The 25,078-nt window shown below is 41.6% G+C and overlaps 1 protein-coding gene and 1 long non-coding RNA gene across 3 annotated transcripts in view; both read right to left on the bottom strand.

The window, feature by feature from the left end:
• Nucleotides 1–25,078, bottom strand: part of mahj (LisH and WD40 domain-containing protein mahjong) — a 42,117-nt gene that overhangs the window by 16,326 nt on the left and 713 nt on the right. The window contains exons 2-17 of the mRNA XM_034982061.2: nt 23,930–24,080; nt 22,955–23,092; nt 22,037–22,161; nt 19,592–19,667; nt 18,114–18,222; nt 15,547–15,645; nt 15,084–15,215; nt 13,527–13,612; nt 13,034–13,201; nt 10,538–10,671; nt 9,325–9,436; nt 9,015–9,151; nt 7,610–7,694; nt 3,077–3,237; nt 2,385–2,515; nt 860–951 (exon numbers count right to left, since the gene is read on the bottom strand). Of these exons, the coding sequence (XP_034837952.1) occupies nt 860–951; nt 2,385–2,515; nt 3,077–3,237; nt 7,610–7,694; nt 9,015–9,151; nt 9,325–9,436; nt 10,538–10,671; nt 13,034–13,201; nt 13,527–13,612; nt 15,084–15,215; nt 15,547–15,645; nt 18,114–18,222; nt 19,592–19,667; nt 22,037–22,161; nt 22,955–23,092; nt 23,930–24,080 (1,936 nt within the window). The remainder of the gene's footprint in view (nt 1–859; nt 952–2,384; nt 2,516–3,076; nt 3,238–7,609; nt 7,695–9,014; nt 9,152–9,324; nt 9,437–10,537; nt 10,672–13,033; nt 13,202–13,526; nt 13,613–15,083; nt 15,216–15,546; nt 15,646–18,113; nt 18,223–19,591; nt 19,668–22,036; nt 22,162–22,954; nt 23,093–23,929; nt 24,081–25,078) is intronic.
• Nucleotides 4,780–6,797, bottom strand: LOC138404202 (uncharacterized). Of its 2 annotated transcripts, none has more exons than XR_011238221.1 (2): nt 6,404–6,797; nt 4,780–6,295 (listed from the first exon to the last, which is right to left on the bottom strand). It is a non-coding gene; the product is annotated as an uncharacterized lncRNA (long non-coding RNA). The 2 variants fall into 2 exon arrangements; XR_011238222.1 differs by having other exon boundaries at nt 6,502–6,797.

Genomic DNA, 25,078 nt, shown 5'->3' with positions numbered 1-25,078 from the left:
AAAAATGATCTTGGCATTTTAGAACGAGTACCCTTATTATAAATGCGAAAGTGTGTTTGTTTGTTGGGTTTGTCCTTCAATCACGTCGCAACAGATTGACGTGATTTTTTGCATGGGTATAGATAAAGACCTGGAGAGTGACATAGGCTACTTTTTATCCTTGAAAATCAAATTTTTAAAATCAAATAGTTCCCACGGGATTTTTAAAAAACCTAATTCCACGCGGACGAAGTCGCGGGCATTCAGCTAGTTAATATTATAAATGCGAAGTGTGTCTGTCTGTCTATGTGCTAGCGTTTCACGACCCATTCAACGGTCGAAATTAATAATAAGTCTGTAATCTATTGATAAATCAATACTTATAATAAATTAATAATAAGTCTGTAATCTATTGATAAATGACTTAACAAAGGTGTTATTTGTCAAAAATTGAATGTTTTTTCTGTCGAATAACCGCTTTTGCTAAGTAACTTATCTATAGATTAGGGATAGATTTATAATTAATTTCGGCTGTTAGCCGATTGTGACGAGAGAGGTAAACAGATAGCTTGCATCCCGCGTTTAGGACACAGGCTTTTGGTCCCCAAAAATCTAAGTGTTCTAAATGAAAGTGTTCTATTGTAACCTTAATCTGTATATATAAAAGGAAAAGGTGACTGACTGATCTATCAACGCACAGCTCAAACTACTGGACGGATCACGCTGAAATTCGGCATGCAGATAGCTATTATAACGTAGACATCCGCTAAGGAAGGATTTTTGAAAATACAACCAATACAAGGGGGTAAAATGGGGTTTGAAATTTGTGTAGTCCACGCGGACGAAGTCGCGAGCATAAGCTAGTTAAAAAAAACATTACCCTATGCACAGGAGCGCACACGCAGTTCACGAGCACGTTTAGCGCCGCCTTCTGCACCTCCGGCTCCGGCACTATGTCGCCGTCCGCCGCGCCTGGCATCAACAGAAATCCTACTCATATTTAGTTTGACCTACTCCATCAACAAAAATTCTACTCATATTTAGTTTGACCTACTTCATCAACACAAATCCTACTCATATTTAGTTTGACCTACTTCATCAACACAAATCCTACTCATATTTAGTTTGACCTACTTCATCAACAGAAATCCTACTCATATTTAGTTTGACCTACTTCATCAACACAAATCCTACTCATATTTAGTTTGACCTACTTCATCAACACAAATCCTACTCATATTTAGTTTGACCTACTCCATCAACAAAAATTCTACTCATATTTAGTTTGACCTACTTCATCAACACAAATCCTACTCATATTTAGTTTGACCTACTTCATCAACACAAATCCTACTCATATTTAGTTTGACCTACTTCATCAACAGAAATCCTACTCATATTTAGTTTGACCTACTTCATCAACACAAATCCTACTCATATTTAGTTTGACCTACTTCATCAACACAAATCCTACTCATATTTAGTTTGACCTACTCCATCAACAAAAATTCTACTCATATTTAGTTTGACCTACTTCATCAACAGAAATCCTACTCATATTTAGTTTGACCTACTTCATCAACAGAAATCCTACTCATATTTAGTTTGACCTACTTCATCAACAGAAATCCTACTCATATTTAGTTTGACCTACTTCATCAACAAAAATCCTACTCATAATTAGTTTGACCTACTTCATAAACAGAATTCCTACTCATATTTAGTTTGACCTACTTCATCAACAAAAATCCTACTCATAATTAGTTTGACCTACTTCATAAACAGAAATCCTACTCATATTTAGTTTGATCTACTTCATCAACAGAAATCCTACTCATATTTAGTTTGACCTACTTCATCAACACAAATCCTACTCGTATTTAGTTTGACCTACTTCCTTAAAAGAAATCCTACTAATGTTAAGTTTGACCTATGTCATCAACAGAAATCCTACATATATTTAGTTTGACCTACTTCATCAACACGAATCCTATTCATGTTTAGTTTGACCTATTTCATCAACAAAAATCCTACTCATATTTAGTTTGACCTACTTCATCAACATGAATCCTACTCATATTTTGTTTGACCTACTCCATCAACAAGCAGTGATAGCCTAGTGGTTAGGACGTCCGCTTTCTAATCGGAGGTCCCGGGTTCGATTAACTTTTCGGAGTTATGTGCGTTTTAAGTAACTAAATGTCACTTGCTTTAACGGTGAAGGAAAACATGCCAAGAATACTGGCTGCATTTCCCCGCTGGACAGCCAGGCTGATCCGCTGCGCAAATGAGCCAGCCCTTCTGTCATGTAATGATAAATGTGCCTAAAGTCTTCACTTCAAAAACTAGTGAAGTGGGTGTTAGAAACACTCACTTGAGCAGTTGTTTTAATCATAAATACTTACTAAGTACAATATGCACGCCTGTGGTGAGGTCTGCGTCTCTCATGTTGATCTTCTCTGTTAACAGTAGTTGTACTCTCGGTGCCACGCAACAGACGGACACCACGTCCAGTGCCGACCTCACCGTTTCCGCTCTAGAAGCAAACAAATTTTATTTGTATCTCTACGTAGGGAGAGAGTAGGAGAGGGAAGAGGAAAGGGGGAGGGAAGAGGAGAGGGGAGGAAGAGGAGAGGGGGAGGGGGATGAGAGAAAACTCACGGATATAGTTCGTGGCGAGTATTTATTTATTTTAGTTAGCTTCCATTAGAGTTCCAGTCATACATCATTCCATCGCCGGCTCTATAGAGCCCGGGTCTCCTCTCAGAGTGAGAAGGGTTTGGCCATAGTCTACCAGGCTGGCCATGTCCAGTCTTACGCGTAGCCTGAAACTTGTAGTAACAAAGAAACACCCCCCCCCCCCCCCCCCCCCAACTCTAGTAGCTCATCTACGGGCGTCCATCGCGCCCAGCACGCGCTTTGCACTATTTCTACTTTACTATTATTGTGAAAGGGAGTGTGGTAGATAGAGAGCTAAGGAGAGAGTGGGGGGAGGGAAGAGGAGAGGGGGGAGGGGAGGGGGAGAGGGGGAAGGGAGGAGAAAACTCACAGGACACGAGGATTTAGTTCGCGGCGAGTAGTTATTAGTTTTAGTTACCTGCCGTTAAAGTTCCAGTCATACGCGTAGCCTACGACTTGTAGTAACAAAGAAACGCCTCCCAACTCTAACAGCTCATCTACGGGCGTCCATCGCGCCCACCACGCGCTTTGCACTATTTCTATTTGTTCTTGGATCTCTTCTACTGTTGATTTTGACGCCTGGAACAAAAGTATACAAGGTTTATACAAAAATCAAACAGATCAACAAGATCTGCAGGAACTGTCAGGAGATAATCTGGAGTAGTGTTGTTATGGATATCCATATCCGTAACCGATACTATCGGATATCCGAAATAAAAAAAATATCCGTAACCGTAACCGAATCCGAAATAAAAGTTTCGGATAGTTTCGGATAGGGCGGAGTCTAACTAAATAGTAAATACTAACTAAATACTGTAAGTAAATACTACAACTCGTACGAACTAACATTTGTATTTCATTTTACAGTTCCTTAAAAAAAATTAATATCAGTAACCGAAACAATCGGATTTAACCGAAATAATTTAATATCCATAACCGTAACCAATATTATATTTTACCAATATCCATATCCGTATCCGGATCCGAAATTATATATCCATAACATCCCTAATCTGGAGCCTCCTGATGCGATAACTTTATTCCTACAAGACCAGGGTTTTATTAATTATCCATACTAATATTATTATAAATGCGATAGTGTGTCTGTCTGTCTATCTGCTAGCTGTCTTTTCACGGCCCAACGGGAGTTTGTTGTGGGCTCTTCTCAGACCAGCACGGCTAGCATGGGCCGAAGATAAAAATTATATCCCCCGATTTTATCCACTGCACAGGAGATAACATTAACTTCTCCACCCCTCAGAGCACGGCAACAGGGGAGAGGAGAAGTTTATCCCCGTTTGACATTTCACGGGGACTCGGGGGACTATTTATCCACCGTCTATAGCATGGGGCCAAATAAAAGAAGATAAACTGTCCTTTTTTGACATTTGAGAGGGATAATTTTATCCTCGAGATTTGAGGTGGGTATAATGCTCATAGAACTTTAACTCAATTATTAAAAGATCAAAAAACATGTCTCGCGCTTTTTTTATTAGTTTGAAATAGAGAATTTAGAACGAAAATAACATGAGCACGTAATTAGTGATGGAAGTAATCCCTTTGAATTTCCCGACGCTGAGTTCCGACACTTGTTTCGGATGGACAAATATTATGTGCTGTACTTGTGCGAGCAGCTTAATGAAGCACTAAAGCCGATTAATTCGATGGATGGATTCATAAAAGTAAGTACCTAAGTACTTACCTATTACCTAAAACCATCTTGTGCAAACGAATAGGTACCTACTTAGGTAGGTAGTAGGTACCTACAAATAGGTCCTACATGCGGCTATTATCTATTTATTCTACGTCCTCACATCTATAAGACTCTTGGCAGATGGTAGTTACCAGTGAGATACAAGTCAAGGTCATGGGATGACTATTGCCCGCGACTTCATCTGTGTGGATTTAGGTTTTGAAAATCCTGTGAGAACTATTTGATTTTCCAGAATAAAAAGTAGCCGGTGTCCATCCTCGGGATGTAAGCTAACTCTGTAGGTACTAAATTTCATCTAAATCGGTTAGACTGTTGGGCTGTGAAAAGCTAGCAGACAGACAGGCAGACACACTTTCGCATTTATAATATTAGTATGGATTATTGGAAATATAAAATAACACAATGACTCATTATAATAAAATCATTTATTTGAACAAAATAGGCAGGAGTCTAATTTAACAAAACAATTCTTAAATTAAAATACACACCTATATCATAGTTAAATACATAATGATACACAAACACAATAACACTTTACAAATTATAATGGTTCATCATAAGTGTTTTGTAAGAGTAAATATGTTAGCCTATTATACTTTATAGACCATTTCAGTATATCCTCTTACTCTTAATTTATTATTATTGAAAATCATTAATGTATAAATTGTATGTTTCAGAATTCCAATGGAACAACCAAAGGACAGACTAGAAAATGTAACAAATAAAGAAATCTCACATATCTATGTATCAAACCAGACTGCTAACTGTTGCCCGACAATAAAAGGGAAAAAGGGATGGAATAATAAATACATATTTGCATTAAAATATATTTCTTTAAGTACCTATTACCTAAAACCACCTTGTGCAAACCCATCCTTATATCTACTACTACTACTAGGGTTCTGTAGGGTACCAATGGGACCCTATTACAGTCTCAGCTCTCCATCTGTCTGTCTCCTGAAACGTAACAGGTTAAAGTTGAAATTTTGTACTTATTTCTATTGCTGCTATAACAAAAAATAAGTTTCTTCAAAAAATAATTTTGCTTTAAGTACTCTTTCTGTGTGATTGAGTAACAAACACAAACTCTTAGGCATAATATTAGGAATACCAATTAAAACAATGCTTATTTGGATGTACACAAATCTCTGATGTTAACTTAACAGATCTAAAAGTAGTGCTATTATCCTTAAGAAAAGGAAGTAACAAGTTTAATGTTCAATCAAACCACACTGCCATAGAATAACTTCCTATATTCATAACTATTTACAAATTACAAAAATGTACATATCCTCTACTTACTTTTTATTTATTTATTGGCATTTATAGGAAAACTACTCGGGGCTATTGGTTTTATAAAGTACCCACTGTGTACAAAGTGGGTTAAACGACAGTCTCACCATAGTCCACCACCGACACTTCAAAGATTTCCTGCCATAAGATAAAAAACATTGGCTTAACATGCTTATAAAGAAATTAGGTTAGTTTAATAGCTCAAACCATACCAGCTTAACCAATTTGAAGTGATATTGAACTCTTCTCAGTGCAGTGTGCTAAACTGTTAGTTTTATCATCATCTCAAACAATAATGAAAATATTTTATGTTGATAAGATGTGTACCTAACTTACCTATTCCAATAGGTAGGTACCTAAAGTTATTTTGAGTTTGTTATACAAGACACACATTTAATAGAACTAAATTAATACACGCATCTCTCTGGCTGGCCCATTATGGAGTCTTCAGGTCCAATTCCTGTTGAGCATTTATGCCCAACAGTGATAATTAATATTGAACACTTATGTGCTCATATATGTGACCGACGGCACTATTGAGACATTTCCCGGTGGTCCTACATCCCGAGCTGCCTCATCATACTTGTCAGTCAGTGGCCAGTGCCCTTCTTCAAGTACATATTTCCATGTCTGCAAATAAAACAACAATTTATGCATTTCTTTGTCGCTAACAATATCAATATATTATCACTTCAATTTTGTGTACTGACTAACACAAATTGTCTTTGTGATACTTACTGTGATAGCTAGGAATTTCAACTATTCGATTATTTTTTAATTTGGATAATTCAAAAGTGGAGTTAGGTTAGGTAAACACAAACAATAACAATACTTACGTGCATAATCTTCTGTGAATGTTTTTTAAACTATTTTACGGCTCCGGCTTCTAGCTCTTTTAAAATAAAAAGCAGCCACAGACGAGTTACGAGTAACGAAAACGAGCAAAATCAAAAGCACAGATAAAAAATAATAACACTTTGACATTAGCCGAGGACTAGTCTTTCCCCGCCTTATCACCGGGGATAATTATATCCAACCCTGTGCCCATGCTCGGAGAGTGGAAATAACTATCGGAGGGGATAAAAATTTTATCCTTTCCTCGGGGAGAAAATTTCCCGGCCCATGCTAGGCCTGCTGGGCGCGTTTGGAACCCTCGTAGCTTTAGTTTTAAGTTTGCGTAATAATTATCACCACTATATCTTACAAATGTAACACCATACCAGACCATCAATACGAGTATTTTATTACCTATTTTGAATAAATCGTTTGACTTTGACTTTGACTTTGACAACAGTTTAACCGATTTTGATGAAATTTGGTACACAGTTAGCTTACATCCCGGGGAAGAACTTTTTATCCGGCAAAATTAAAGAGTTCCCACGGGTTTAAAAAAACCTAAATCCACGAGGACGAAGGGTATATACATAGAGCAGAAACAAAGAGGAGATGTTGTATTAAGATTTCCCTATGAAATATCGAGTGACATTTTGCGGGGTGAGGGGTTGTGGAACGCCGCCCACTTCTCAATTTTCCATCTGCGGGTTAGTAGCAAAACTACTCGCTTAGCGACCTAACATCGATATATTGATGTCACTACATAGTTCAGCTATCTCACACTAGATGTCAATAAGTGTAGAAATTACGTATAAAATTACTTACAAATGAAATGTGATACCATTCATAGCATCAGAACGTCTGTCTGAATAACTTTGACACGATAAAACACAACACTTCATCCTTTTAATCTTAAAAACGCGAAAACACACCGATAATACGAGTCTCAATATATGTGAACCTGACGAACGCAGACAGCATACTAACTAAGGCCCCGCCCACAGTGATGACGTCAGGACCTAGTTGAAAATCACAGTGCACAGTTGCTTAGGCCAACTCCTCTTTGTTTCTGCTCTATGGGTATATATAAGGAATATGTGGTTCACTCACTTTATACGGAGGCGGTTCAGGCACGTTGTCCCCCTGTTGTCTCGCCACTTGCGCGGATCGTATCCTCAAGTGAGCTTCGAAGTACCTGCAAATTAGTTAGTTGTAGACTAGTGGTTAAGACGTACTCCTATTCGGGAGGTCGGGGATTCAATTTTTTTTTTACACAAGTTAGCCCTTGACTGCAATCTCACCTGTGGCCCTACCGCGGTTGTTTGACAGCTACAATGTCACGATCGCAATCATCTCTGATTGGTTAACGCTCGCTCACTATTGGCTACAATGCATTGTTGCAACAAGAATGGCACAAATTCAGCCAATCAGAACAATTGAGATTGTAATAATGATTGATGCAGGTTTTAGACAATCGCCCTACAAGTGGTAAGTGATGATGCAGTCTAAGATGATAGCGGGCCAACCTGGAAGGGGTATGGCAGTTTTTATTAAACCCTTTGGTTTCTACCGGCATCGTACCGGAACGCTAAACCGCTTGGCGGCACGGCTTTGCCGGTAGGGTGGTAACCACGGCCGAAGCCTCCCACCAGACCAGACCAGAAATTTAGAAATTATAAAATTCCAAACCCCTGCCAGGAATCGAACCCGGGACCTCCCACTATTAAGACCACAGCGCTCACCACTGCGTCATGGAGGCACCTCTTAAGACGATATGCGTCCCATAGGACACATTTCGGATGTTCAAAGAATCAAGTTTTGGCTTGAAAACGATAAGGTGACCGACTGACTGACAGCCTGATCAATCAATGCACAGCTCAACCCTTGGGACGTCTATCGGTTGTACGAACTATGTGCCCTGCCCATTGCCATTTCAGCTTCGCAACCCGTTGAGCTATGTCGGTTACTCTAGTTCTCCTACGGATCTCCTCATTTCCTCATTGATCACGTAGAGAAACTCCACACATAGCTCTCTCCATCGCCCGCTGAGTGACTCTGAGCTTTCTTATGAGGCCCATAGTTAGAGACCATGTCTCGGATCCATATGTCATCAATGGCAACACGCACTGTTCGAAGCCTTTCGTCTTCAAGCACTGAGGAGTTTTGGACAACAATCCGTTTCATAAAGTACTATTATACCTTCAGCTGTGATAGCCTAGTGGTTAGGACGTCCGCCATCTAATCGGAATCGGAGGTTCGATCCCGGGCACGCTCCTCTAACTTTTTGGAGTTATGTGCGTTTTAAGTAATTAAATATCACTTGCTTTAACGGTGAAGGAAAATATTGTGAGGAAACCTGCATGCCTGAGAGTTCTCCATAATGTTCTCAAAGGTGTGTGAAGTCTACCAATCCGCACATGGCCAGCGTGGTGGCTATGGCCAAAACCCTTCTCACTCTGAGAGGAGACCCGTGCTCTGTAGTGAGCCGGAGATGGGTTGATCATGATGATTATACCTTCTGAGTGCAACGCAGACATGTCGTACGATTTGTCGTGCCGCGCAGGTCTCGTCGTCCGACACACGCGACTCTTCCTCGTCCGAACCCAAAATTGGCAGAGTCGATATCACATTGTACAGCTTTCTGAGGCCGTCCTAAGAAAAAATATTTTTTTAATTTTTTTTTTCTTTAAAAAAAACGTAAATAAGTATAAGTATGGAAGTATGGCTTGTATAGTACTATGCTTATCTGACTTTCGTACGCGCTTGTATAAGTCTAAATCGAAAAATAAATACAAATACAAATAAAAAAAAAGAGTTCAACTAACCTGCTTATCAAATTCTTCTAGAATCACCCGAAACTGGAACGAGAGGCCAAAAAACATGGTCGCGTGACACCTGCCCGAGTCGTGCGAGCATTCCAGAAGCCAGAGCGAGTATCTGGGGAAAAAACCAGCCAAGTGCGAGTCAGGCTCGCACATACTAGGTTCCGTACTACAGTCGTATTTTTTCGACATTTTGCACGATAACTCAAAAACTATGATGCATAAAAATAAATAAAAATCTGTTTAAGAATGCACAAGTAAAGCCCTTTCATATGATACCCCACTTGGTATAGTTATCTTACTTCGAATATTGAAAATACTACCTAATTATTAGTTCATGACCACAATTTTTTTTTTGTGTGATGTAACCACAAATTTACGGTTTTCAGATTTTTCCCCTAAAGCCAGCTATAAGACCCACCTACCTGCCAAATTTCATGATTCTAGGTCAACGGGAAGTACCCTGTAGGTTTCTTGACAGACAGACAGACAGACAACAAAGTGATCCTATAAGGGTTCCGTTTTTCCTTTTGAGGTACGGAACCCTAAAAAAAAACAATAATTGCGTCAAGGAAAAGGTGACTGACTGACTGACTGATTGATTGACTGATCTATCAACGCACAGCTCAAACTACTGGACGGATCCGACTATTTATCGAAGAGGGAACGCCCCGCACACCCGCACAGCCCCCGCGCTAACCCGGTGCGGGCGAGCGCCGGCGACGTACGAGCGTGCGGGGCGTTCCCCCGCCTCATACCCCTATTGCCATCTCGACCTGTCGCGGAATATATGAAAAAACGAAGACAGGTTAAAATATCAGAAGAAAACCCCGAAAAATAAATTAAAAAAACCTGTATTTTTAAAAGTTAGCAATGTATTGCAAAAGAAACATCTGACTGACGCTAGAGGTCAACGACCATTGTGTAGATAGGTGCCGCGGGGTCAATGCCGCATCACTGGGTGCCTTGCGTGCCCGACAACCTACACAAACGAGGAGCTGCACGAGGCTAGTATCGCGGTTGCGGCTTTTTGGGCTGCCCGTGTTTGAGGTGACCGTCGTAGGCGGGACATTGACCCGAGTTTTGCACGCTATACATTGCGGGTTTGAAAAATACTAAATCACAAAAACTACAAGTATAAGGCAAATGGTTATTAGTATTGGATTGTTTAGCTATATAATAATAGAGCGCTAATTTTAGGAAAAGAGCTACTTACTCGACAAGATTAGCGAGGATGTGAGACGGCATGAGACAAACTCTCTCCATCGCGTCTTCGCAATACGCCAAGTAGTACAGACAGATAGACACGCCCGTCGCGGCCACGGACGGACGAGGCACTTCTAGAAATTTCTGCAAAAACAAAAATTTATATACACTTCGATATGCTATAATACATACGTGTACATATAAATATCCGAGACATGGTCATAAGAAAGCTCAGAGTCACTCAGTGTGCGATGGAGAGAGTTAAGCTTGGAGTTTCTCTACGTAATCAAATCAGAAATGAGGAGATCCGTAGGAGAACCAGAGTGACCGACATAGCTCAACGGGCTGCGAAGCTGAAGTGGTAATGGGCAGGGCACATAGTTTGAGAAACCGATAGACATTGAGGTCCCAGCGTGCTGGAACGGCGACGTCACACCGGAAAGCGCAGCGTTGGAAGATCTTGTACTAGGTGAACAGAAGACATCAAACGAGTCACAGGGAGCCGCTGGATTCAGGCTACGCAAGACTGTGGCGGGTGGAAGCCCCTATAAGAGACTTACGTCCAGCAGTGGACATATATCGGTTGACAATCTTACTTTACCTGTTGCCCTCCCATATTGATGGAGTCAATATAGAACTTCTTATGGCATAGCAGAGCCGCTAGATACTTCAAGACCTCGAAAGCGAGCCTCGAGTCCCGCGACTCGCGAACGTTGAGGTATCCCAATATGAGGCCAGTGCTCTGTAGTGAACCGGTGATGCGTTAGTATCTTACCTGTAGCCCTCCCATATTAATGAAGTCAATAGAGAACTTATGGCATAGCAGAGCCGCTAGATACTTCAAGACCTCGAAAGCGAGCCTCGAGTCCCGCGACTCGCGAACGTTGAGGTATCCCAATATGAGGCCAGTGCTCTGTAGTGAACCGGCGATGGGTTAGTATCTTACCTGTAGCCCTCCCATATTAATGAAGTCAATAGAGAACTTATGGCATAGCAGAGCCGCTAGATACTTCAAGACCTCGAAAGCGAGCCTCGAGTCCCGCGACTCGCGAACGTTGAGGTATCCCAATATGAGGCCAGTGCTCTGTAGTGAACCGGCGATGGGTTAGTATCTTACCTGTAGCCCTCCCATATTGATGAAGTCAATAGAGAACTTCTTATGGCATACCAGAGCCGCTAGATACTTCAAGGCCTCGAAAGCGAGCCTCGAGTCCCGCGACTCGCGAAGGTTGAGGTACCCCAATATGAGGCCAGTGCTCAGTAGTGAATCGGCGATGGGTTAGTATCTTACCTGTAGCCCTCCCATATTGATGGAGTCAATAGAGAACTTCTTATGGCATAGCAGAGCCGCTAGATACTTCAAGACCTCGAAAGCGAGCCTCGAGTCCCGCGACTCGCGAACGTTGAGGTATCCCAATATGAGGCCAGTTCTCTGTAGTGAACCGGCGATGGGTTAGTATCTTACCTGTAGCCCTCCCATATTGATGAAGTCAATAGAGAACTTCTTATGGCATAGCAGGGCCGCTAGATACTTCAAGGCCTCGAAAGCGAGCCTCGAGTCCCGCGACTCGCGAACGTTGACGTATCCCAATATGAGGCCAGTGCTCTGTAGTGAACCGGTGATGCGTTAGTATCTTACCTGTAGCCCTCCCATATTGATGAAGTCAATAGAGAACTTCTTATGGCATAGCAAAGCCGCTAGATACTTCAAGGCCTCGAAAGCGAGCCTCGAGTCCTGCGACTCGCGAACCTTGAGGTATCCCAATATGAGGCCAGTGCTCTGTAGTGAACCGGTGATGCGTTAGTATCTTACCTGTAGCCCTCCCATATTAATGAAGTCAATAGAGAACTTATGGCATAGCAGAGCCGCTAGATACTTCAAGGCCTCGAAAGCGAGCCTCGAGTCCCGCGACTCGCGAAGGTTGAGGTACCCCAATATGAGGCCAGTGCTCAGTAGTGAATCGGCGATGGGTTAGTATCTTACCTGTAGCCCTCCCATATTGATGAAGTCAATAGAGAACTTCTTATGGCATACCAGAGCCGCTAGATACTTCAAGGCTTCGAAAGCGAGCCTCGAGTCCCGCGACTCGCGAAGGTTGAGGTACCCCAATATGAGGCCAGTGCTCAGTAGTGAATCGGCGATGGGTTAGTATCTTACCTGTAGCCCTCCCATATTGATGGAGTCAATAGAGAACTTCTTATGGCCTAGCAGAGCCGCTAGATACTTCAAGACCTCGAAAGCGAGCCTCGAGTCCCGCGACTCGCGAACGTTGAGGTATCCCAATATGAGGCCAGTTCTCTGTAGTGAACCGGCGATGGGTTAGTATCTTACCTGTAGCCCTCCCATATTGATGAAGTCAATAGAGAACTTCTTATGGCATAGCAGAGCCGCTAGATACTTCAAGGCCTCGAAAGCGAGCCTCGAGTCCCGCGACTCGCGAACGTTGAGGTATCCCAATATGAGGCCAGTTCTCTGTAGTGAACCGGCGATGGGTTAGTATCTTACCTGTAGCCCTCCCATATTGATGAAGTCAATAGAGAACTTCTTATGGCATAGCAGAGCCGCTAGATACTTCAAGGCCTCGAAAGCGAGCCTCGAGTCCCGCGACTCGCGAACGTTGAGGTACCCCAATATGAGGCCTAGTGCGTTCCACTCGAACACATGGGATAGGAACTGTAAAAAAAAACAAAAAAATCGGTCAAGTGCGAATTGGACTCGCACACGAATGGTTCCGTACCATCGTACAAGAAATAAAACTTTAACTTTTTTAACTTACATGACCTTACCCATTTTGTAATTTTTATTATAAGTCCCTCAAATTGCTAATGCGCGTGGTCGCCATTTTAGTGAAGTCAGCACTAGACTGAAGTTTCGAGCTGATGGTATATTTTTATTTCGCTTTTAAGTGTTTTTTAGCAGGGCAGTTGTGTTTTTTATATTTTTATAAATTACAGCTTTTTAACTTCACGCACTATATACAAAAAACTACTTTCCTCACCTCTTGATATTCTCCGATGGGGGTCAGGTACCTGAGTATTAGCATCTGTTTAGTGGCGTCTGTTGGCGGATGGATTTGTATGTTACCTGAAAAAAAGTAAAAATTGATTGTGCAACGTTGACCCAAGTCGGTATCTGAATGGGTGACCGAATTTTGACGTCTTTAACTACCTATGGGCCTCATAAGAAAGCTCAGAGTCACTCAGCGGGCGATGGAGAGAGCTATGTGCGGAGTTTCTCTACGTGATCAATGAGGAAATGAGGAGATCCGTAGGAGAACTAGAGTAACCGACATAGCTCAACGGGTTGCGAAGCTGAAGTGGCAATGGGCAGGGCACATAGTTCGTAAAACCGATAGATGTTGGGGTCCCAAGGTGCTGGAATGGCGACCTCGCAGCGGAAGACGCAGTGTTGGAAGACCCCCCACTAGGTGGACAGACGAAATCAAACGAGTCGCAGGGAGCCGCTGGATGGCGGCGGCGCAAGACCGTGGCGTGTGGAAGTCCCTACAAGAAACCTATGTCCAGCAGTGGACGTCTATTGGTTGTTGATGATGACGATGGTGAAAAAAAATCGCGGTAACAGCCCTTCTCTATTCGGGCGGTCTGGAGTTCGATCTCGGGCGTGCCCTAAGCCCTCGTTCTCGTCGGGGGACAAGACACCCCAGCGTTGGGCTTTCACAAAAGTGGATTTGACTCGCTCCAGCAATGCACGGGGCTACAATTGCTTATAGAGTATCATCATCATCATCATGATCAACCCATCGCCGGCTCACTACAGAGTATGGGTCTCCTCTCACAGAGAACGGTTTTGGCCATAGTCTACCACGCTGGCCATGTGCAGATTGGTAGACTTCACACACACCTTTGAGAACATTATGGAGAACTCTCAGGCATGCAGGTTTCCTCACGATGTTTTCCTTCACCGTTAAAGCGAGTGATATTTAATTACATAAAACGCACATAACTCCGAAAAGTTAGAGGTGCGTGCCCGGGATCGAACCCCCGACCTCCGATTAGAAGGCGGACGTCCTAACCACTAGGCTATCACAGCTTCATAGAGTATGGTATGATAATATTGTAAAATTATCTCTTGAAAAGAGCAACCGCCGAGTTTCTTGCTGGTTCTTCTCGGTAGGAACAGCATTCCGTACCAGTGGTAAATTAAACTAGTTAACGATTCAAAAGCACTTGTAATAAGTCTACTTGAATAAAATATATTCTATTCTATTCTCACCTTTGACGTATGTCTCCATCTCTACCCAGCTGGAGTTGGAGGAGGTCTCGTGGTGGATGACAGGGGGCACGGGGGGCGGGGGCCTCGCCGGGGGGGACATGAGGCCCCAACGCTCGGGGGACCCTGCGCTACCTACAATAGTCTCCCCATCTCTCTCTTACCTATGACGTATGTCTCCATCTCTACCCAGCTGGAGTTGGAGGAGGTCTCGTGGTGGATAACAGGGGGCACGGGGGGCGGGGGCCTCGCCGGGGGGGACATGAGGCCCCAACGCTCGGGGGACCCTGCACTACCTACAATAGTCTCCCCATCTCTCTCTTACCTATGACGTATGTCTCCATCTCTACCCAGCTGGAGTTGGAGGAGGTCTCGTGGTGGATGACAGGGGGCACGGGGGGCGGGGGCCTCGCCGGGGGGGACATGAGGCCCAAACGCTCGGGGGACCCTGCGCTACCTGCAAGAGTAAAGAAATAGTTATGTTTTAAGGTTTTAAATAGCACCGAGTAGTTATTTATAATAGGAGAACTAGAGTAACCGACATAGCTCAACGGGTTGCGAAGCTGAAGTGGCCATTGCCACTTATACCGATAGATGTTGGGGTCCCAAGGTGCTGGAATGGCGACCTCGCACCGGAAGACGCAGTGTTGGAAGACCTCCCATTAGGTGGAGGGACGACATCGGACAAGTCGCAGGGAGCCGCTGGATTCAGGCGGCGTGTGGAAGTCCCTACCAGAGACCTATGTCCAGCAGTGGACGTCTATCTGTTGTAGATGATGATGACTTACAATTAAAGTTTTTGACCGGCGTCTCAGGATCTTTGGCAATGGACGGCACCTCATCAGTCAACATGTCATGTCCCCCTCCGCCGTCGTCTTTCTCACGATCTGCAAATAAAAGTATTGACAGTGTGGGGGTTGCCACAGTAGAAACTAGATGGCGCTGTTCAATCGATGACGTAGTCCCGAACATATGTACCACCGACAGTACTCGCACTAACAGAGTGTTCTGCAATCTGGACTATATATAGAAGTTTCAAGATACAACCGTCGGCCTCGGAAAGTTTGTATGTGTGTGTGTATGTTTGTTACTTCTTCACGCAAAAACTACTGGACGGATTTGGCTGAAATTTGGAATGGAGATACATTATACCCTGGATTAAGACATAGGCTACTTTTTATCCCGGAAAATCAAAGAAAATAAAATCTAGTCAAAAATAAATTATTTCGCAGTGATTATTAAATAGTAGACATGTGTCCGCTATAGCTTAACTTAACTAAAAACCGCTGCCGTGCCTATAGCGTACCATAGCGTTATTGTCGTAGCTAGCAACGGTTTTCAGTTATCATCTATAACCACCTGACAACGCAACACTTCCAACTGGCAACTGACAATGCATTGTTTGGTTTTTGGTAACTAGAAACGCAATAATTATGCCTTCTCTTTCTTTCATTCACTGAAAGCTGAGAAGGAGCGGTTATTGGCTACCGGCTTAGTAACTAAGAACTTGGTAAACCAAAGCCGACCTTATCTCTATTACGCTAAGGCTTAACTGTACAAGTACTTGTCCATTACACTTTGATCTGTCAATCTAAATACAGTTAGCCTTAGATTAATAGAGATAAGGTCCTCTTTGGTTTATCAATCTTCATGAAATGTTTTTGGTTAACTGGACTGTGGCAAACTATTCATGCAGGCGTCCACTATAGTTTGACCTATGTCAATGATCAAATTAAACTTTACTACTATGAACTTAAGGTTGTGATTACTTCACGATATTCATGAAAGTAAAATTGGTTTTATTTTAGTGAATATGCGCGCGCTAGCTATACAGACGGTATTGATACGGCAGCTAGCTTAGTTACTACTACGGAAACCGCTGCGCGTTGCGCATATAAATTAGTTGAAACACAACTCTGATACCGATATTCGGCAACGGTTAACAATATCGGTATTGAAACTAAGTAACTGTTGATTAACCGTTGCCGTAAATAGCCAATAACGCCCATCTTTATTAAATAGAGGGTTTCCAATATACGTAAAATCCACGTCCTTTGTTGGTTTTAAGTGTAATAACCATTTTAAAATATCGATTAAACTAAAAAAAGCACGTCAAATGATTGTGACGTCATACACCGGTATTTCATAGAATTTCGCATACTTAGCGCGCGTTTTGACGTTTGATAAAAAGTTACTGATGTGACTAGTTGTCAAATACCGTAAATGGATGGTGTAATCTAAATATATAAAAGGAAAAGGTGACTGACTGACTGACTGATCTATCAACATTCAACGTACAGCTCAAACTACTGGACGGATCGGGCTGAAATTTGGCATGCAGATAGCTATAATGAGGTAGGCATCCGCTAAGAAAGGATTTTTGAAAATTCAAACCCTAAAGGGGGTGAAATAGAGGGTTGAAATTTGTGTTGTCCACGCGGACGAAGTCGCGAGCATAAGCTAGTAGATAATATTTTCCATACTAATATTATAAATGTGAAAGTGTGTCTGTCTGCTAGCTTTTCACGGCCAACGGTTTATCCGATTTTGATGAAATTTGGTACAGAGGTAGCTTACATCCCGGGGAAGGACATAGGCTACTTTTTATCGATTAAAGCGGCAGATATTGGGAGAATTTTTGTATTACAAAAAAGGGCAATACGCGCAATTTGTAACTTAAGACCACGCGATTCCCTTCGAAAGAAATTTAAGGAAATAGATATCCTTACTGTAGCCTCTCAATATATTTATAATAACATAATTTTTGTAAGACAAAATATTCTTAGTTACAAGAAAATTGGTGACCTACACAATAGGCTAACTAGAAACAGAGACAAACTTGCAGCTCCTGCCTTCCGCCTCAGGAAAGTCCAAAAGTCATTTGTGGGTATTGGTATTACCTTTTATAATAAAATCCCGCAAACTATTTTGGACTTACCTTTGCACAAGTTTAAAAAATCTATTAAAAATATGCTCCTGAAAAAAGCATATTACACAATTGAAGATTATCTAAATGATAAAAGAGCGTGGATTTGACCTGCAGCTCGTTCCAGCAACGCGCAAGACTGCAAATACTATTTTATACATGTCATAATCTTGTACCTATATCAAATATTTGAAAAGAGCAACCGCCGAGTTTCTTGCTGGTTCTTCTCGGCAGGAAAGGCATTCCGAACCAGTGGTAGATGCATCCGACTATTCGTAAGCACTTGTAAAAGTTATACGAATAAAAAAGATTTTCATTTCATTTCATTTCATATCCCGGAAAATCAAAGAGTTCCCACGGGATTTTTAAAAACCTAAATCCACGCGGACGAAGTCGCGGGCATCAGCTAGTAGATAATAAAACGCATACCTTTTTTGTCGGGCGTGGGTCCATTACATTTGAATTCATTGTTTTTCTTCTTGTCGAAGCGCGCAAAGTGGCGCGTTTGACTCGGGGGAGTCACTAAGTTCGCGCCTGGCTGCAAATTATACAAATTTTAGGGTTCCGTACCTCAAAAGTAAAAACCGGCCAAGTGCGAGTCAGGCTCGCGCAACGAGGGTTCCGTACTACAGTCGTATTTTTTCGACATTTTGCACGATGATTCAAAAACTATGATGCATAAAAATAAATAAAAATCTGTTTTAAAATGCACAGGCGAAGAATTTTCATATGATACCGCACTTGATATAGTTATCTTACTTCGAAAAAGCTTGGATTTGACTCGCTCCAGCAATGCACGGGGCTGCAATGGCTTGTATAGTACGGTATAATAACATTGTAAATTGAAAAATTAAAAAGAGCAACCGCCGAGTTTCTTGCTGGTTCTCCTCGGTAGGAACGGCATTCCGAACCAGTGGTAAATTAAAACTACCTGACTATTCATAAGCACTTGTAAAAAGTTTACATGAATAAAAAAACATTCTATTCTATTCTGAAAATTGGAAATACTAATTATTAGTTCATGACCACCACAATTTAATTTTTTTTGTGTGATGTAACCACAAATTCACGGTTTTCAGATTTTTCCCCGAATGTCTGCTATAAGATCTATCTACCTGCCAAATTTCATGATTCTAGGTCAACGGGAAGTACCCTGTAGGTTTCTACAAACCGTGAATTTGTGGTTACATCACACAAAAAAAATTAAATTGTGGTCACAAACTATAATTACCATTTTCAATATTCGAAGTAAGATAACTATACCAAGTCGGGTATCATATGAAAGGGCTTCACCTGTACATTCTTAAACAGATTTTTATTTATTTTTACCCACACTAATATTATAAATGCTAAATATATAAAAGGAAAAGGTGACTGACTGACTGACTGACTGATCTATCAACGCACAGCTCAAACTACTGGATGGATTGGGCTGAAATTTGGCATGCAGATAGCTATAATCAGGTAGGCATCCGCTAAGAAAGGATTTTTGAAAATTCAACCCCTAAAGGGTGTGAAATAGGGGTTTGAAATTTGTGTTGTCCACGCGGACGAAGTCGCGAGCATAAGCTAGTAGATAATATTTTCCATACTAATATTATAAATGTGAAAGTGTGTCTGTCTGCTAGCTTTTCACGGCCCAACGGTTTAACCGATTTTGATGAAATTTAGTACAGAGGTAGCTTACATCCCGGGGAAAGGACATAGGCTACTTTTTATCCCGGAAAATCAAAGAGTTCCCACGGGATTTTTAAAAAACCTAAATCCACGCGGACGAAGTCGCGGGCATCAGCTAGTGCATAATAGTTTTTGATTTATCGTGCAAAATGACGATAAAATACAACTGTAGTAAGGAACCCTCGGTGCGCGAGCCTGACTCGCACTTGGCATGTTTTATTTATACTAACCTTGTCATCTAACGGCTTTGCCCTCAATTCGTGTAACCTTTTTAACATCAAAGGCACCAGCATTGCGTTGACGTCCCTGCAACCAAATAGTCATCATCATCATTGTTTTTTTTTTTTTTATTCAGATACAAGTTAGCCCTTGGCTGCAATCTCACCTGATGGTAAGTGCAGGTCTAAGGTGGGAGCGGGCTAACCTGGAAGGAGTATGGCAGTTTTTTTATTAAATCCATGCCCCTTTGGTTTCTACACGGCATCGTACCGGAACGCTAAATCGCTTGGCGGCACGGCTTTGCCGGTAGGGTGGTAACTAGCCACGGCCGAGGCCTCCCACCAGACCAGACCAGAAATTTAGAAATTATAAAATTCCAAATCCCTGCCAAGAATCGAACCCGGGACCTCCAACTAATAAGACCACTGCGCCAGGGAGGTCGTCAAAATTCGTCGAGGTTGTTGGGATATTTAAAATTTATGGGAAAAATATCAGTAAAAAGAAAAACTTGGACGTCCTGTTGGCTGTTTGAGATATATATTTGAAGTAAGTGAATATATCATCGAATGTAAAACAAAAACTCTTAGCAAAAATAAGAATAAGAACATATTTAATTACAAACAATTTAGTTTACAGCCAGTTCCAACAATGATCATGATCGGGTTGATAGCTGTAGCATGCAAAGGCGGCCTTATCGCTAAAGCAATCTCTTCCAGACGACCTTTGGCGAAAGGAATCACGAAAGCACGGGTTGGTGCGGTTAATTAATCTTATTTAATTAAGATTACAACATAAATCAAAACAGTGATAGCCTAGTGCTTAGCTATTCTATTCTATTCTAGGGTTTTAGGGTTTTTTAGGGTAAACTCATCTTAAGCTAGTGGCGATGTTTTATTTATTTATTTATTTTATTTTTATTTATTAGGAACACACACAATACATTAATTTAACACAAACTACGACACTTATAAACAAACACAGGCTGATAAATGTATCTATAAAATGTGTACACAGCATTTGCAAAATATCTAGACAAATAAAAAAAAAAAAAAAACCGACTTCGTTACATAAACACTAAAAATTGAAAAATAATTTAATTTATTACCGAATATATTATGTATACAAGAGTTAATATAGTTCCATAATAATACTTTTTGGTGCCGGTGCCAATTAGCTTTAGCTGCGCGAATCGTCTGGACTTCATATTTTTATGGGACTCCACAATGGCACCTCATTGGCACCGACCCCAAAAAATATTATTATGGAACTATATTAACTCTTGTATACATAATATATTTGGTAATAAATTAAATTATTTTTCAATTTTTAGTGTTTATGTAACGAAGTCGGTTTTTATTTTTTTTGTAAAATTTTTTTATTTCACAATTTTTAGTGGCCCCATGGAATTATGCTATGACTGGTTAAAAATCTACTGTTTACTAAGCTATTACACTGATCGTAAACAATTTACTCTTATCCGTTGAGGAGTTCCAGTAGCTATCTTCGAAGATGTTCATCAGATCTTCACCAAATTGAAATGGGACCAACTTTGAAGTATACCCTTTTAAACAAAAAAAGAATTTTCAAAATCGGTCCAGGCGTTTTTGAGTAATCGGGGAACATACATAAAAAAAAAAAAAAAAAAAAAAAAAAAAAAAAAAAATTCCGACGAATTGAGAACCTCCTCCTTTTTTTGAAGTCGGTTAAAAAGAACTTAACTAACTACTTAACTAAACAAATAACTAAGTTACTTAGGAGATGAACCCACCGTAAAATGATAAGAGCATGATGTCTTGCAGCCATTGCAGCAGCGAGCAGCCCCGTGGCGTAACATTGCAGGGGGTCCGTAGCGCTGGTCGCCCAGTTCACTAGGCGGTGGACTAACGCCTCGTTATACACACAACCCACCTTAAGCTAGTGGCGATGTCTTGCACCTCCATTGCAGCAGCGAGCAGCCCCGTGGCGTAACATTGCAGGGGGTCCGTAGCGCTGGTCGCCCAGTTCACTAGGCGGTGGACTAACGCCTCGTTATACACACAACCCACCTTAAGCTAGTGGCGATGTCTTGCACCTCCATTGCAGCAGCGAGCAGCCCCGTGGCGTAACATTGCAGGGGGTCCGTAGCGCTGGTCGCCCAGTTCACTAGGCGGTGGACTAACGCCTCGTTATACACACAACCCACCTTAAGCTAGTGGCGATGTCTTGCACCTCCATTGCAGCAGCGAGCAGCCCCGTGGCGTAACATTGCAGGGGGTCCGTAGCGCTGGTCGCCCAGTTCACTAGGCGGTGGACTAACGCCTCGTTATACACACAACCCACCTTAAGCTAGTGGCGATGTCTTGCACCTCCATTGCAGCAGCGAGCAGCCCCGTGGCGTAACATTGCAGGGGGTCCGTAGCGCTGGTCGCCCAGTTCACTAGGCGGTGGACTAACGCCTCGTTATACACACAACCCACCTTAAGCTAGTGGCGATGTCTTGCACCTCCATTGCAGCAGCGAGCAGCCCCGTGGCGTAACATTGCAGGGGGTCCGTAGCGCTGGTCGCCCAGTTCACTAGGCGGTGGATTAATGCTTCATTATCCTGAAAAAGTAGAATGAAAAAGAGATAAGTACAGTACGATTCAAACGTAAATGCGCCCCTGAAAGATTGCGCACGACGTTACCGCACACATTTTGGGTGTTCGGGGCAGCGGGGAGGGTAAAAGCGCACGTCTCGCAACTTCACGCAGACGCATTTAAGTTTGAATCGTACTGTCACAGTTTAACGAAATACTACCAGTTGTTCGACGCCTTTGAAGTCGAGCAATGCCGCCGCTCGTGTAGGTATATACGTGTTCCTACGCAAATATGCAAGGGTTGTCACAAAATTGGGATTAAAATCGCGGGGAAATCGGTGAAATTTTAGACCCTTGTTCTGTTTAGAATTCGTATAGCATCCATAGACAGAACAGTAATGCACCATTTTATGATAGAACTTACTAAACGACACTTATTGGTAATTGGACTGTATATTTCAAGGCTGTGGTACTGTACCTAATAATCGCATAAGAAAGCTCACAAGCACTCAGTGGGGGATGGCAGAGTAAATTACCTTCCAAGTTCCACACTTTGAGTTAGTGGTAGATGCATCCGACGATTCAAAAGTACTTGTGAAAGTTTACTTGAATAAAGAATTTTTTTCATTTTCACTACATGGATGCCTGGTACTCTTCTAACTCCCATTCGGATTGTTTCTATCACCTAAGTCGCACAAAACTAACTAAAATCATTCGAAACCAACCAAAATCAGCCATAATCACCAAAAGCAACCGTAATCTCGGAACTAAATGAAACCAACCAAAAGCACTCGAAAATTGATAGAATTCAATAATCACCTGGAATACGACGCTCATCTCCAGGCCTGGCATCAGATCAAGGGTCAGTCTGCAAGCGGCTACATTCAGCTTGGTAACATCCCGCCCCGTTATGTTCTGGCGAGAATAGTATGTGTCTCGAACATAGTCATTTACTAGCTGCAATTAACAAAGTAAAAAACTATTATTATATTACTAGCTGTGAACATTTACGAACCTCCAATCTGTTTATAGTCCAGGGACTGATCGCAGATAGAAGAGAAAGAGAGAACAAAAAAATAAAAAATATTACTAGCTGATGCCCGCGACTTCGTACGCGTGGATTTAGGTTTTTAAAACTTCTGTGGGAACTCTTAAATTTTCCGGGATAAAAATTAGCCTATGTCCTTCCCCGGGTTGCAAGCTACCTCTGTACCAAATTTCGTCAAAATCGGTTGAACGGTTGAGCCGTGAAAAGCTAGTAGACAGACAGACAGACACACTTTCGCATTTATAATATTAGTATGGATGGATAATGTGTTCATGAAAAAATATTGCTATTTTCAACTTTCAAAATAAGATAACTATACCAAATGGAGTATTATATGAAAGGGCTTCACTTGTACATTCTAAAACAGATTTTTATTTATTTTTAGACAAAACAGTTTTTGATTTATCATGCAAAATGACGATAAAATACGATTGCAGTACAGAATCCTCAGTGTTGACTCGCACTTGGCCAGTTCTTTTTAATTATACTTAGTTCTAAGCTATTATGATTTTTAGCAACATGGAGACCAGTGTCCCTACCGCGGTTGTTTGACAGCTACAATGTCACGATCGCAATCATCTCTGATTGGTTAATGCTCGCTCACTATTGGCTACAATGCATTGTTGCAACAAGAATTGCACAAATTCAGCCAATCAGAACAATTGAGATTGTAATAATGATTGATGCAGGTTTTAGACAATCGCCCTACAGTATCAGGAGGTAAGGAAAAAGAAGACGCATCCCACCTTAGTCATAAAGTTGTCCTTCTTGAACATAACTTTGAGTGCATGTCCCAAGGCACATTCAGGGTCCGTGCGGGAAGGATGTCGCTCATCAAAGGGGTCTGGGTCCTTTTTCATGAAGTTCTCTGTCTCTGCTTCTATGATTTCTGCTATCCTGGTAACATATATCTATACTGTTAGCAATTTAAGTCTGTAAAAACCGGCCAAGTGCGAGTCATACTCGCGCACCGAGGGTCCCGTACTTTTTCGTCGTCGTATTTTTTCAACATTTGGTACGATAAATCAAAAACTATTATAAATAAAAATCTGTTTTAGAATGTACAGGTAAAGCCCTTTCATTTGATAACCCACTTGGTATAGTAATCTTACTTTGAAAGATGAAAATACTAATTATTTGTTCAAAACACATTTAAATTTTTTTTCTTGCAATGTGACCACAAATTCGAGGTTTTCAGATCAGTCTGATATTTAAAGACCTATCTACCTGCCAAATTTCATGATTCTATGTCAACGGGAAGTACCCTGTAGGTTTCTTAGCTATCTGCATGCCAAATTTCAGCCCGATCCGTCCGATAGTTTGAGCTGTGTGATGATAGATCAGTCAGTCAGTCACCTTTTCGTTTTATATATTTAGACTAGCTTATTCCCGCAACTTCGTCCGCATGGACTACACAAATTGCAAACCCCTATTTGACGCCCTCAGGGGTTCAATTTTCTAAAATCCTTTCTTAGCGGATCCGTCCAGTAGTTTGAGCTGTGCGTTGATAGATCAGGCAGTCATTCAGTCAGTCAGTCAGTCAGTCACCTTTTCCTTTTATATATATATAGAAGATTATAGATAACTAGTCGAGCTGCCCCAGCTTCACTTATCAAAATAATTTCTTAGTGGGGGGTCTAAATTATAACCAAAACATTTATCCATACTAATATTATAAATGAGAAAGTGTGTCTGTCTGTCTGCTAGCTTTTCACGGCTCATCCGTTCAACCGATTTTGGTACTGAGTTAGGCTACTTTTTCTCTCAGAAATAAAAAAGAGTCCCCACTGGTTTTTTAAAAACCTAAATCCACAGAGTCGCGTGCAAAAGCTAGTATTATATATAAGGAAACCTACATGTGCATTGCACAACATATATGTTGGAGTTTCTAGATA

Source organism: Maniola hyperantus, chromosome 26 (genome assembly GCF_902806685.2).
Source record: "Maniola hyperantus chromosome 26, iAphHyp1.2, whole genome shotgun sequence".
Taxonomy (NCBI): Eukaryota; Metazoa; Arthropoda; class Insecta; order Lepidoptera; family Nymphalidae; genus Maniola; species Maniola hyperantus.
This window is presented reverse-complemented; position numbering and strand designations above follow the sequence as displayed.